General features: G+C 49.0%; 1 protein-coding gene across 10 annotated transcripts in view; it reads right to left on the bottom strand.

Annotated features, from left to right (window-relative positions):
• Dlg4 (discs large MAGUK scaffold protein 4) overlaps positions 1 to 14335 on the bottom strand; it is a 30677-nt gene that overhangs the window by 7650 nt on the left and 8692 nt on the right. For 2 of the 10 annotated variants that reach the window (XM_048365127.1, XM_048365126.1), the window contains 10 exons: positions 11560 to 11724; positions 8369 to 8422; positions 8189 to 8248; positions 7867 to 7991; positions 7603 to 7772; positions 7353 to 7489; positions 7081 to 7225; positions 1474 to 1769; positions 1190 to 1292; positions 648 to 762 (listed from right to left, as the gene is read on the bottom strand). In XM_048365127.1, the coding sequence (XP_048221084.1) occupies positions 648 to 762; positions 1190 to 1292; positions 1474 to 1769; positions 7081 to 7225; positions 7353 to 7489; positions 7603 to 7772; positions 7867 to 7991; positions 8189 to 8248; positions 8369 to 8422; positions 11560 to 11724 (1370 nt within the window). Of the gene's footprint in view, positions 1 to 647; positions 763 to 1189; positions 1293 to 1473; positions 1770 to 2680; positions 2775 to 7080; positions 7226 to 7352; positions 7490 to 7602; positions 7773 to 7866; positions 7992 to 8188; positions 8249 to 8368; positions 8423 to 9037; positions 9087 to 10603; positions 11343 to 11559; positions 11725 to 14335 lie in introns of those variants that run through there. The other 8 variants (XR_007213668.1, XM_048365128.1, XM_048365129.1 and 5 more) reach the window with 8 other exon arrangements.

The following is a 14335-nucleotide window of genomic DNA, read 5'->3' as shown; positions in this document are numbered from 1 at the left end:
GGAGTTCAAGACAAGATTAGGCAAAAAAATATATATATATTTATATATATATAAATATATATATATCTCATATATATATATATGTATGAGAACACACAAAGGAAAAAAAATCCTAGTCAGGATGGGAATATGGCCTAGTGGTGGAGTGCTTGCCTCGCATACATGAAGCCCTGGGTTCGATTCCTCAGCACCACATATATAGAAAAAGCCAGAAGAGGTCCTGTGTCTCAGGGGTAGAGTGCTAGCCTTGAGCAAAAAGAAGCCAGGGACAGTGCTCAGGCCCTGAGTCCCAAGCCCCAGCACTGGCAAAAAAAAAAAATCCTAGAGGCCCATCCTATGCCAATCATTGACCTTTTAGGTACCCAAGTGTGTGGCAGTCAGGGAGTCCTTGTGGAACTGCCAGGGTGACCAGGGAGTAGAAGGAAATTGGGAGACTTGGGGCAAAGGCTATTTTCCAATCTAGATAGTATATTCCAGAAGGTCAGCCTGTGCAGCCAAACCCATACGCACCAGCTAAGTGTGAGGCCTGAGCAGGAGAGTGAGAGCCGGGCCAGGTTTCAGGAAAGAGCTGACTTGAGGAACAAGGGTCCGCACAAAGGAAGAGGATGCCACCAGAGCCTGAAAAGCCTGCCCTTAAAGCTTCTGACCTGATGTAGAAACCCCGTTTGGGGTTGCTCCGCAGGGAGGCAGTCCCTGAGCCCAGGCTGCTGTTCATGAGCTGTTCCCGAAGGTCATGGATCTTGGCCTCGAATCGGCTATACTCTGAGGAAAGACAAGAAGGTTCTTAAACTCTGCCCCATCCTGCCACTCTCACCCTCCATCCCAAAACAGTAGTTCAACAGAGTTCTGGGAACTAACTCTCTTAGCCCCAGCTAAAAAATTCTCTTGCCAGGAGGCAGTGGCATGCTTGTAATCCTAGCTACTCCAGAGGCTGAGATCTGCCCAGCCAGGCTGGGCAGGAAAGCCCCGAAGACTTATCTCCAGTTAGCCACCAAAAAAAGCCAGAAGTGAAGCTGTGGCTCAAGTGGTGGAGTGCTAGCCTTGAGCAAAAATTAAATTAAATTAATTTTTAAAAGCTCCAAGACAACACCCAGTCCCTGAGTTCAAGGCTCAGGATTGGCACCAAATGGAAAGGAAAGAAGGAAAGGAAAGAGAAAGACAAAAGGAAAGAAAGTCTCGGGTGTGGTACCTTCTGGTTTATACTGAGCAATGATCGTGACTGTCTGGCCCGCATTCTTCAGGGCAATGGCAGCCTGCTCATGACTGGCATTGCGGAGATCAACCCCGTTGACCTACAGAGGGCAAAAAAAGGCTGTCACTGGAACCAGGGGGCAGCAGCACTCAGGTCTGGCTGGAACAGGGAGTGGTCCAGCAGAAGGACCAGGCTTCGGCCCACCCAGCCCCTCCCAAGAGCATTAGACTCTGCCTGCCAAGGGGCAGGGCTGGTGCAGGCTGGGGCAGGCCTTCCCTCACCGACAGGATCTGGTCCCCTTTTCGCAGCTCTCCACTTAGGTCCGCAGGGCCCCCGGCCAGGATGAAGGAGATGAAGATGCCTTCACCATCCTCGCCCCCCACAATGTTGAAGCCCAGGCCCGTGGAGCCCCGGTGGATGACAATCCGCCTCGGTTCTCGGGGAATGTCTTCCTCCCCAAGCAGGTCCTTGGCCACTGGGGAGTAGCGGCGAGGGGAAGTGGGGGTCATGGCTGTGGGGTAGTCAGTGCCCAGGTAGCTGCTGTGACTGATCTCGTTGTCCAGGTGCTGGGAATAAGCTGAGGGAAGATAGGGAAGGATGAAATGGAAATGCAAGGAGCAAACAGCCCCCACCAGCCCCCCATATCTCCAGAGGGAGCCAGAGGAAACCAAGAAAGCCAGACTCAGGTAACGTGGAAGTTAGCTTATATATTTTATGTAATTTTTTTTTGGCAGTAGTGGGGTTTGAACTCAGGGTTTTGAGCTTACTAGACAGAATCTTCACCACTCAAGCCTCCAGCTCTTTTTACTTTAGTTATTTCTGAAATTAGGTCTCACTTTTTGCCTGGGCCAACCCAGACTGCGATCCTCCCATTTACATTTCCCACTTGGGATGACAAGTATGCATCACCACACCCACGTTTTTCAGATGGGGTTTCTTGAACATTTTTGCCCAGCCTGGCCTTGAACCATGATCTTCCTCATTTCAGCCTCCCCAATAGCTAAGATTATAAGTTCAAGACACTGTGTGCCCTGCTCGAGAGGAAAGCTGTATGGCCAGAGGCACTCAGTGGAGTGAATAAGGGGGGTTAGTAGTGGTATCAGAGGTTTGTCCTAGTAGAGGGATGAAGGACTTTAAGGTTATATGTCTCCAGTTTACCAGGGATGTTAAAATCAAAGGTGGGTTTTAATACTACAATATGAAGGGTTTCCTTTGGTTCATGTGTCTCAAATCTCTTGCCACTAGGCCATATCCTCAGCCCCTGTGTCTCAAATCTCTTAATCTATAAGATTCCTTTTTCTTTCTTTTTTTTTTCTTGGCCATTCATTTGTTGACAAACTAGGTCAGTTGTCTAGATTTTCCCACATTCTAGCAGGGACATTCCTGCTTACATCCCTGTAATATTGTAACATGTAAACCAGGGGCTTGTCCTAGAGGCTCAATCAGATTCAAATTCAATGTGTGAAAGGCTGAGGATGTAGTGCTCACCTAGCATGAAGAGGGCATTTGTTCAATCTCTAACATTGCCAAAACAAAACAAAAAACTCAATTATAAAATTCAATGTGTGAGTGAGTATATCTCCCAGGAGGTACTGTGTGCATCCTACTGTATCGTCACAAGATACATTGGCATCTGGCTGTCTTTCTGTTAGGGAAGATCCACTGATAGGTTCAGGGGTTGCTAGCCTGCACCACCCACTCAATGTGTCCCATCAGTCCTTTGCCTAACCTCTCAAACTGCCTGGTTCTGATACCAGATATCGCAAAAAGATGTGTCTTTCCTCTTGGGAGGGAGAAAGGATGAATATTAGTGGGACTTCCATAAAGAACATCAGACAGGTATTGGTAGTTCATGCCTGTAATCCTACCTGATCAAAAGACTGAAATCTGGAGGATCATAGTTTAAGGCCAGCCCAGGCAAAAAAGCTAACTAGACTCCATCTTCAATCTTCAAAATAACCAGCAAGCTGGGCACTGGTTTGTCACATTTGTAATACTGGCTACTCAGGAGGCTGAGATTGGAGTATCACAGTTCATTCCACGCCAGCCCAGGGAGAAACTTGTTTCAATTAAACACCAAAGCCAGAAGTGGAGGTATGGCTCAAGTGGGAGGGCATCAGCTGAGCAAGCACAAGGCCCTGGGTTCAAATTCCAGTACCATAAAAAAAAAAATCAAGCCCACGCTGGTGGCTCAAGCCTATAATCTTAGCTACTCAGGAGGCTGAGATCTGAGGACTGTGGTTCAAAGCCAGTCTGGGAAGAAAAGCCCACGAGATTCATCTCCGATTAAGCACCCCCCAAAAAATCTGGAAGTGAAGCTGTGGCTCAAGTGGTAGAGTGCTAGCCTTAAGCAAAAAAAGCTCAGGAATAGTGGCTAAGCCCTGAGTTCAAGCCTCCAGGGCCAACAAACACATATAAAAGAACTAACACCTCAGCCAGGCGCTGGTGGCTCACACCTGTCATCCTAGCTACTCAGGACACTGAGATGTAGGGATCATGGTGCAAAGCCAGCCCAGGCAGGAAAGTCCATGAGACTCTTATTTCCAAATAACCACCAGGAAACTGGAAGTGGTGCTGTGGCTCAAATGGTAGAGCACTAGCTTTGAGCTGAAGTGCCCAGGCCCAGAGTTCAAGCCCCAAAACCAATCAAAAAGAAAAAGAACTACCACCTTTTGATTAACTCTGAGGTGCAATTTGTACAAAAAAAGGTAGATTGATTCTCTTTATATTGCCAGTTTTCAGAATGAATGGCTTCCCTCTAAGAAAACCTATAATCCTCCAAAAGCATGTAATTTTTTTTTCTGATGTGCTAGAGACTGAACCTAAGGCTATGCACATGTTACATAAGCTTTACCGAGCCTGAAGCTCATTAATGATAGCTTGGCTATTGTTGTTCTTTTCAAATCAGAGTCTCACTTATTGTTCATACTTGGTTCTGAGCTCAAACAATCCTCTGGCCTCTGCTTCCTAAGTAGGTGGTGCACATTACCATACCTGGCTTCCTCACTGCTTTTGGCAATGCTGGGATTTGAATTCAGAGCCTCACACTTGTTTGACTTGCTTGCATGTCATTGTGTCACTTGAGCCAGGCTTCCAGCTGCTTTTCTGCTGGTTATTTTTGGAGATGGAGTCTAGCAGACTTTTCTGTCCAGGCTAGCCCTGAACCACTATCCTCAGGATCTCAGCCTGTTGAGTAGCCAGGATTACAGGCGTGAGCCATTGGCACCTAGTTACCCAAAGAATCTTGATACCATCCTTGCTTTCTAGTTTGAAAGATATTAAAACACATCTTATACAATTGTGCTTTTTATAAAATGCAGGGTATCACTACGTAACTGGACTGAAAATCCTAGTTCTGGGATTACAGGTATAATCACTTGCTCTCAACTTACGTATTTCTTGTCCAAGATTTGGAAACAGCCCTTTTTCCAAGAATCCCAAGTTCCTTTTGATAGATTACGGTACTTAGAAATAGTCCTGTGATTTTATTATGGCTTTAAGACTAAGTTTGTATTTGGTAGGGGCAGTCACATCTGATTCTTTTCCAAAATGTTTACCACATGTACTTTTTCCAGGTGAACTTTAGAATCAACCAGCTAAGTTTGTAAGGGAGTAACAACATTAAAATTCTGATAAATATCCACAGACTAATTGGAAAGGGTTGAACTCTTTTGCATATTAAGATTTTCCATCCAGAAACACTGTTTTGTTATGTCCTTCAGTAAAATTTCATCATTTTTTCTCATTTATATTTCTATCAGACGATAACAATACTCCTCCCTTTTACTTCCCATCTCCTCATAATCAAAAAGTTATATAACAAAATTGCCCCAGCAAAGTTACTATGGCTGAAAAATCACTGCTTTGAAGCAAGATGAGAAACAAATAGATGCTACATTTGAAAAAGAGAGAGAAACAAAACTATCTTGTATTTGGAAATTATACTATGGGCCATCTAGATTAAGATCTTAAGTGAACTGAAAAACAGGAGAATAAGAATGTGGCTATGTATGATAAATAACAATAAAAAGCAGGGGCTGGGAATGTGGCTAAGTGGTAGAATGCTTGCCTTGCATGCATGAAGCCCTGGGTTCGATTCCTTAGCACACATAAACAAAAAAAGCCAGAAGTGGCACTGAAGCTCAAGTGGTAGAGTACTAGCTCTGAGCAAAAAGAAGCCAGGGACCGTGCTCAGGCCCTGAGTTCAAGCCCCAGGACTGGAAAAAAAAAAAAGCTGGAAGAGGTGCTGTGGTTCAAGTTGCTCAAAAGCCCTAGCCTTGAGCACAAAGAGGCTCAGGAACAGTGCCCAGGCCCTGAGTTCAAGCCCCAGGACCAGCAAACAAAAACAATAAAAACCAATTAAAATAAATACAATAAAACAAAAACAATAAAAATAGCAATAAAAAGACACACAGATACAAATTCTGTAGAGGCTAGAGGTATAGTTCAGTGGTGCTTAGCAGATGTGAAACCCTGGGTTTAAATCCTTAGCACTAACATAAAAAAGAGAGGGGGCTAGCAATGTGGCTTAGTAGTGGAATGCTTGCCTAGCATGCACGAAGCCCTAAGTTTGATTCCTAAGTACCACATAAACAGAAAAAGCCAGAACTGGAGAGAAGAAGGAGTCCAACACTCCTGGCTCACATCTGTAATGCTAGCTACTCAAGAGGCTGAGATCTAAAGATTGCAGTTCAAAGTCAGCCTTGTGCAGGAAAAGTCCATGAGGCTCTTACCACCAATTAAAAGGAGGAAGTGGAGCTATGGCCCAAGTAGAGGAGCTTACCAGCCTGAGTTCAAGCTCTAGTACTAGCACACAAAAAGGGGGGGGGGTGTGAAGGAGGAAGAGATGGAAGAAGGGAATAAGGTAAAAAGTATCTATAAAATGTCCAAAAATGTTAGCAGTACCAACACAGAGAAACTCTGTATCAAAGCAGTGAGAAGCAATAGCAGTGACAGAGGTACTCAGGTCTAATTCCTAAATTAATGGATCAAATTTTGCCATGGAATATTTGTTTGTTGCCAATAACTAATTCTCATTGTGTTAGGTAAAATGCTTCTGCTTTTTGTTTCTACTAGAAGTTCTACTAAGTTTTTAACTGAAAATAGATATTGAAGCTGGGCACCAGTAGCTCACACACGTAATCCTAGCTACACAGCAGGCTGAGATCTGAAGACCATGCTCTGAAGCCAGCCCATGCAAGAAAGTCCATTAGACTCTATCACCAGTTAACTAGCAAAAATACGAAAGTGGAGCTGTGGCTTAAGTGGTAGAATACCACTTTGCCTTGAGCAAAGAAACTTAGGGGCAGTGACAGGCCTTGAATTCAAGCCCCAAGAACTGGCATGATGTGTCTGTGTGTGTGTGTGTGTGTGTGTGTGTGTTCCTCAACTGACTTTCCTACATCTATTCAAGATGATCTTAAATTTTTTTCTTGTTTAGCTTTTTAATAGAATGGATCAGGAAATGGAGATGTGGCAAATGGTAGAACACTAACCTTGAGCAAAAAAGCCAAGTTGAGGCATGAGGCCCTGAGTTCAAGTCCCAGTACCAGCACAAACAAACAAATAAACAAAAGACAAGTGGAGCCTTCTATCTTTTCCTATACTTCCAAGGAGCATAAGAATTCTCTATTCCTTAAGGATTTCATCAAATGAACCTTAAAATTGAGTAGGCCTCATGTCCTGCCAGGGAAAAATCACTGATGATATTTTCTAGTGCTTCTGCGGTAACCAATTTTCCATCTCGTCTCCAATCACTGCCAAGCATCAGAGGTTGTGGCCATTTCATGGGGATAATTTACAGAGGAACAGCCACAAAGGATGACACACACTTGTGTGTCATGAGGGTAATGAGTCTGGGGGAGCTTTGGGGTTTGGAGGGCTCTCACAGGTTGTGATGTCTGGGGGAGCATAGCTGTCACTCAGGTAGGCATTGCTGGGCTTGGCCACTTTTAAGTAGACAACATCATACGTGTTCTTCAGGGCTGCCACAGCATCCTCATGCATGACGTCCTCCAGCCCCACACTGTTGACCTGGGGGGAGAGGTGGAGGAGACAAGGGAAATAGCACTCAGATGGAGCCAAGGTAATGGCCCCAAGGTAAATGCAAGCCTCCAAGGGAAACCCAGGTCTAGGCTAGAAATGTGAGGCAGGTCCTCACCGCCAGGATCTTGTCTCCAATCTGCAATCTCCCATCCTTGTGGGCGGCACCCCCTTCGATGATCTTCGTTACATAGATGCTGTTATCACCAGGGATGTGCTGGTTCCCTACGCCCCCTGCGATGCTGAAGCCAAGACCTGCGTGATAGGGATAACAAGGTACGTGCCCATGTGCCTGGGAAGCATGTCTGAGGGACCAAGGGAAGCAGTACAGCTTAACAGAGGCAAAAGGAAAAAAAATAGCTTACTACCTTTAGGCCCCTTGATGAGTTTGATCTCCATGACCTTCTCAGCTGGAGGTTTCCGGCGCATGACGTAGAGGCGCACAATGGAGCCTGCCTCTTTGAGGGCTTCCACTGCCGCTGAGTGGGTCACTTCCCGCACATCCACTTCATTTACAAACAGAATGCTGTCATTGACCCTGGGAACAGAAATGTGGGACTGAGCTAGGGGCTTCCTGCTGCCCTGACCTCTTTTCAAGGGTAATAGCTTCCTATCCCGTCTCCTCTCCCCACCTGAGGCGGCCATCCTGGGCTGCAGCCCCACCAGGAATGATCTTGGTGATGAAAATGGATGGGTCGTCACCAATATGTGGGTTGTCAGTGCCACCTGCTATGCTGAAGCCCAGACCTGAGTTGCCCTGGGGAGAAAGACGGCAAGAAGGTCAGTTCCCCTCACTGCACAATTCTGGTCAAGGCAAGTGGGGAGGGGAATGGGTTGGAAAGGCCCTGCCAGAACAAAAATGGAAATGATGAAGAGGTTGATCACTTGGAAAACAGGCTCAGAGGGATGCACAGGCAAGGAGCCAAGGAGACCTGGGTTGAGGAGCTGACTTACCCTTTCCAATGTGATCTCCTCGTATTCCATCTCCCCCTCGGTCCCGTTCACCTGCAACTCCAGCACGGGGCAGAAATACAAAAACAGTGAGACAGATATTCTAGTGTGAGAACCCTCAGTCCCCATGTAAGGACCCATGTCCTCCTTCCCTCCTCCTGCTCCAAAATCTAAACAACTCACATATCCTGGGGCTTCTAGGGTGTCTGTGTTGACAATCACAGGGGGAGAATTGGCCTGTAAGGGAAGGCAGAAAACAAACAAAAAACCCTCCCTAAGCCTTTGCCCCAGAGGGATCCCATATAACCAAAGGTGGGGTCCCTCAGCCTGACTCCCCTTTCAGCCACTTAGTAAAGCTCACTCTGCTGCCCTCAAGGATCCAGCCAAAGTACACATCACACACACACGCACATGTGCATGGATCCAACTCTGCTCAACCCCCCCCCACCTCACGCATGTGGAAGATGTATGAGCAGGAAGGGAGAGACAGCCAGAAGGAATGGGGAGCAGCAGATGGTGGGGGGGGCATTCTCACCGGATGTAACACCACAGGGTGTTACATGCCTTACGTGCTACACACGTATACCCTAAGGTTCATGTCCTCCAGGTCCTTCTCTCCTCTCCCCGTCCTTATCTCCTCATATTTAGCCAGGTATCTTTGTAATCTTCCCCAGATTTGACCCTCACCTTCATGTTATTTGCTGTAAACCCTGTGCACGGGAATCCGGGGTTTCCCCAGCTGCAGGTCCCTCCCTCCCTCCCGCTCACCCGCCATCCAATCCACCCCTTCCTCCAGGGACCAAGTTGCCTAGCAACGGTATCTAAGACCAGCCAAGACCTGGGGAGACCCACCTACTGGAGGTCCTGTCGTCAGGACAACGGGAGGCGTGGCCTAGGGTCGGCCAGACACAAGCGCAGAAGGGCTACCGTTAGTCCCGCCCCTCCAACCCTGGGCCCCGCCCTTCTCTAGCCGGTCCCTGAGATGGCCAGGCCTTAGGGATTCCTGGGCACTGCGCATGCTGTGATAATCAGTCTTCCTCTCAACCATGCACCCTCACCCTACAGTGCAAACGGTGTCAGGGACGTCAGGAAGGAGTGGTGAAAGAAATCTAAGGCCCAGACTGCTCATCTCGCCCCCCCTCCCATTTCACAAAGGAAAGGGTTAAGGTGGGGCGTGCCCAGATCCCTGACGTCAGTCGTCAGTCGCCCGGACGCTGCCGGGTCTCTAGACTCCTGGGGCGGGGCTAGCTTTCAGCCAGTCCTAGGGGCTTCCCCAATTGCCAGGGCAACGGAAGCCACATCTCTATGGCAATAGAAGGAGGCTGCTAAGAGCCTCCTTCCGGGATATGCAACCGAGTTCCTGCTTAAGTTTTTGGGGCCTATCAAGGGCTAACATTCCTCAGTCTACTTTCTGCTTTCCCCCTCCAAAGGGTCCCTCCTTTCCTACTCCTCAATCACAGCCATTTTCAGGCTCTGTAAGAGGCTTCATACTCAAGTATCTATTAATGCCATCCTTCCTCCCCTCCAAATCACAGCCAAATACTGTCGGCCAGAAATCTCCACCAAAGTTCATTCTCCATCTGGTACCTTACCCTTGATCCTAGAATCTTCCCCATCCCCAATCCTTCATCCCCACCTATTCATCATTATTTCTACTACCCCACAGCCACCTAGACCCCTGTCCTCAGCCTTCAGTTTCCATCTCTCAACCTCAGCCTCCATTCTTAATCTACTTTACCATCCCTATCCCACCCTCCAGCCCTATCCCTTATCATCTGTCCTCACTCTCCATCCCAATTTGGCTCCCCAGAGAGAGCCTCACTGTTACCCCTTGCCCCATCAGCAAATCCTCGAGATTCTATCCCCAAACCATATGCCTTCTCTCTCAACACACTCACCTCTGAAAATCAGGGGTTTGTTCTGTCCCAGGTGAAACCCTGTCATGCAATTTCCCGCCCTCACCTAGGGGAAGTCTCCCACCTGCTTCCCCAGCTCTGATCCCAGGACTGCACTATACCCCCCCCCTCAGACCTCCCTTCTGTCTTCTTCCTTCCTAGGGACACAGCAGCCCCATCTTGCAAAAAGCATCTGGAATCTTCCTTCACTCCTTGCAGCCACAGAGTTGTACATACTCTGTACCACTCCCATTTCCAGGGCTTCATTTTCCTTCATCAACCATTTCAATGCACTGCCCTAATTTCAGTTTCATCCTTTGTCTGTCCTCTGTCCCGGCACCTTTTTGCTAACCCTTTCCAAATCCTCTCAGGCCACTGCCAAGTCAAGAGCTTGCTGCAGCCTTCTCCCTGCCTCATCCCTTGGCTCAGAAACCTCCTCCCCATTATCTTGGTAAAATGTCAGCAATCTCCCATTTCCTGAGGCCCTACACCTCTGACTACTCTGTGCCCCCCTCAAGCTCACAGCTTCACTAGTACTCTCCATTCCTTGGCATCTTGTGTCCCCAGAAGAGAAGACTGGGGGGAGGAGGGTGGAAGGTCTCACAAACAGGCCTCCTAGGGCCAGAGAAGGGAAAGTACACTGGTAAGCACCGAGGAGAGAAGGGCAAACAGGTGGTGGTGAATAATAATGGAGAGAAGGGTTGAGAGAAGGGTGGAGGTGAGCCCAGAAGGTAGAAGAAAAGCGAGAACCTGGGCAGGGTGACACTAGGAAAAGGAGCTGACTGCTGGAGGGAGAAGATTGCTCCGGCCGCAGAGGCCTGAGCGGGGGATCGGCAAGAGGGGGAAGGAGAGGCATGCGTGGGAGGAAGAGAGAGACAGCATCAAGAACCAGCCAGCCAGCAGGGAGGGAAGGTGGCGGAGGAGGAGGGAGCACAGGAAGAGAGCAAAGGCTGGAGCAGGGGAAGAGGCAGGAAGGCCCAACTACGACGACATAAAGTCAGGCCAGACAGATGGAAAGAGCTGGAGACTGGGGACTGAGAGAGCCAAGCCCAGAGGCGGAGGTGGGGGGGGGGGGGGGGAGAGGGGGCAGGGTAGGGACAAGAGCAAATGAGGGCAGCAGGCGCTTGGAACAGAGCTCTGGACATAGAACACAGAAACGGAGATTGGGGGTGTGAAGGAAGGAGAGAGCCCTTGCTTCTGGGGGGATTCTGGTGCGCCCACACATCTCAACATGCTCACACATCACACTTGCAAGGACACACATACATTCTGGCTTTAGGCTCTATCCCACTCCCACCTGCCTGGCCTATTTCTCCTTAGAGGGACTTGCCCAAACGCCCCCACCCCCCAGGCCCCAGGAGCCAAAGACCTAGGTGGCCCCCTCCCCGGCCCAGCCCTCCCCCACAGCTGTCGCCCTACCGGCCCTGGGGGGTTGCTGCACCTCCGAGGCTCCGAGCCACATGGGCCTGGGTCTCCTACCTTGAGGGGGGAGAGGTGGGCGTGGCCCACGACCCCGTGGACAGCCTCGAGGTGGGACAAGTTCCTCTCCGCCACGTGCACCAGCTCGGGGGCGTTTACCTGGTTGGGGAGGTGGGCCGGGCTGTGCTCCAGAGGGGGCGTGTCTTCATCTTGGTAGCGGTATTTCTGAGGACGGGGACCGAGGCATCACTAGGCGGGTCCAGTGCCTCGGGCTCCAGGCCACCCGTCAGGCTCCTCTTCCCCTGCCAGTGCAGTGCGGAAGGCCCTGGGGCCTGACCAGCTCCTCCCCCTCCCTCTCCTCCAGCCCATTGGCTCCCCTCTCTCCACCCTCTGGACAGCCCCCTCTCCTGCCAGGCCCTCAGCACCTCTCATCTCTCCCATCTCTCCCCAAGTCTCAACCCCATCCCCCTACTTCTACTCCTCACCTTCTGGAGCCTTGGCATTCCACCTTACCTTCTCCCCCCCTTCTGTATCCATTGCCTTCACCCTTTCCTAGGCCTTCATCTTCCACCTCCATCTTCAAAAGCTCTAGCCCCCTCACCTTTGTACCCCTAGTTCCCACATCCCATCCCCAACTTCCCTTCCCTCATCACAAGTGCACTCCCAAGTTCCAGACGTCCTCCCCAAACTCCATTAGCTGCTCCTGTTCTGCTCTCCTTCTTTTACCAACTCAATCTCCCCTTTTGCAGTCTATCCCCCATGAACAATGTGTTCTGCAGTACCTTACATGCCAAAAACAGGACCAAAGTCAGGTCCTTCAACTAAAAGGTACTTGTCATCAGTTCCGGGCAGGTCAAGGCCTGCCCTGCTCTCCCTTCACTGGCCTGGCTGGTTCCCAAGAAGTCAGTCAGCAAAGGGCCCAGGAGATGGCCCCAACCCTCCAACAGCCCTCAGCCCAGTCGGCTAATCCGGATATACTAGACAGAGATGACATAGGGAAGAAAGGGAGGGACAGGCAGGAGGGCTTGGGAGGTGAACAGGAATGTCTTGCAAGCCCCCCTGACAGAGAAGGAGGAGGGAATGCTGGGACTAAGAATAAATTTCTCATCTTCCTTTGGCCTTGAGGGGGTAAAAGGCCATGTCCCCTGACTCACTGCCTAACTAGCTGCCATCTCCAGGGCCTCTCATGCAAACTTAATAGTGACACATTAGGAAAGGAGATTAACTGGTAGGCAGAGAGGAAAAAGGCAGATGGAGATAGAAGTCAAGGGCAGCAACTCTGCCTGGTGCCTTCACATCTGCCTCTGTCTTCCTGGGCCCCTCAGGAGCTAACCCTCAAACAAGCAGAACAGCCCACATAGCCAGATTCAGAACAAGAGAAGGAGATAACAGATGCAGGGCTCCCTCTGGGATTGAAGAAGACAATATACACCCACTAGTGCACATGGGCAGCATTCCCCTCCCAAAAGTTTCTGAGAAGCAGAGTACCCCAACATCTAGAGAGTAACATTTAAAAGATCAAGTGAGGGGCTAGGAATATGGCCTAGTGGTAAAGTGTTCGCCTTGTGTACATGAAGCCCTGGGTTCAATTCCTCAGCACCACATATATAGAAAAGCAGGAAGGGGCGCAATGGTTCAAGAGGTAGAGTGCTAGCCTTGAGCAAAAAGAAGCCAGGGACAGTGCTCAGGCCCCGAGTCAATTCCCCAGGACTGGCAACAAAAACAGAACAAACAACAACAACAAAAAGATCAAGTGAGAGGAAGGACAATGCCTAATACTAGAGTGGTTCTGGAAATTCTGAGAATGATGAATCAAGGCCGAGAATGTAAGCCAATTTTACTGAAGATTAAAGGATACAATAAAAGGATGGGGGAATGAAAATGGTCCTGTCCACATCAATACTCTCAAGCTAGGACACAGAGACAATTCAAATAAAAAGCACCCTTATATGTTTAAAGAGTCTTAAAGAAGGAAAACAAGTAGTCAGGCACAGGTGGCTCATGATTATAATCCTAGCTACTCAGAAGTTGGGATCTGAGGATCATGGAATCAAAGTCAGTCCCACAGAAAAGTCCAGAAACACTTATCTGCAATTAACCACAAAAAAACCAGAAGCAGAACTGTGACTCAAAAGTGGTAGAACCCTAGTCTTAAGCAGAAAAGCTCAGCAACAGCACCCAGACCCTGAGTTCAAGCCCTAGGACACAGAGAGAGAGAGAGAGAGAGAGAGAGAGGAGAGAGAGAGAGAGAGAGAGAGAGAGAGAGAGAGAGAGAGAGAGAGAAGAAAAAGAGGGCTAGGAATATGGCCTAATGGCAAGAGTGCTTGCCTTCTATACATGGAGGCCTGGGTTCAATTCCCCAGCACCACATATACAGAAAACTGCCAGAAGTGGCACTGTGGCTCAAGTGGCAGAGCGCTAGCCTTGAGCAAAAAGAAGCCAGGAACAGTGCTCAGGCCCTGAGTCCAAGCCCCAGGACTGGCAAAAAGGAAAAAAGAAAAAATAGATATCCAGGCACAGGTGGCTCACACCTGTAATCCTAGCAACTCTGGAGGCTGAAATCTGAGATCATAGGTTCAAAGCCCGCCCAGGCAGAAAAGTCCAGACTCTCATCTCCAATTAACCAGCAGAATGCTGGACTACAGGGATGGTTCAAGTTGTAGAGCACCAACCATGAGGGAAAAAACAAAAAGCTAAAGAAGAGTGGAAGGCCCTGAGTTCCAGCCTCAGTACCAACACACACATGTAAAATGGGACCCAGGACCTAACTCTGGGCCACAGACTTAGAGAATAGAATATTGAACTCCAGGATCAATACCATGGGAACAAATAGTAA

Source organism: Perognathus longimembris, chromosome 17 (genome assembly GCF_023159225.1).
Source record: "Perognathus longimembris pacificus isolate PPM17 chromosome 17, ASM2315922v1, whole genome shotgun sequence".
Classification (NCBI taxonomy): domain Eukaryota; kingdom Metazoa; phylum Chordata; class Mammalia; order Rodentia; family Heteromyidae; genus Perognathus; species Perognathus longimembris.
This window is presented reverse-complemented; position numbering and strand designations above follow the sequence as displayed.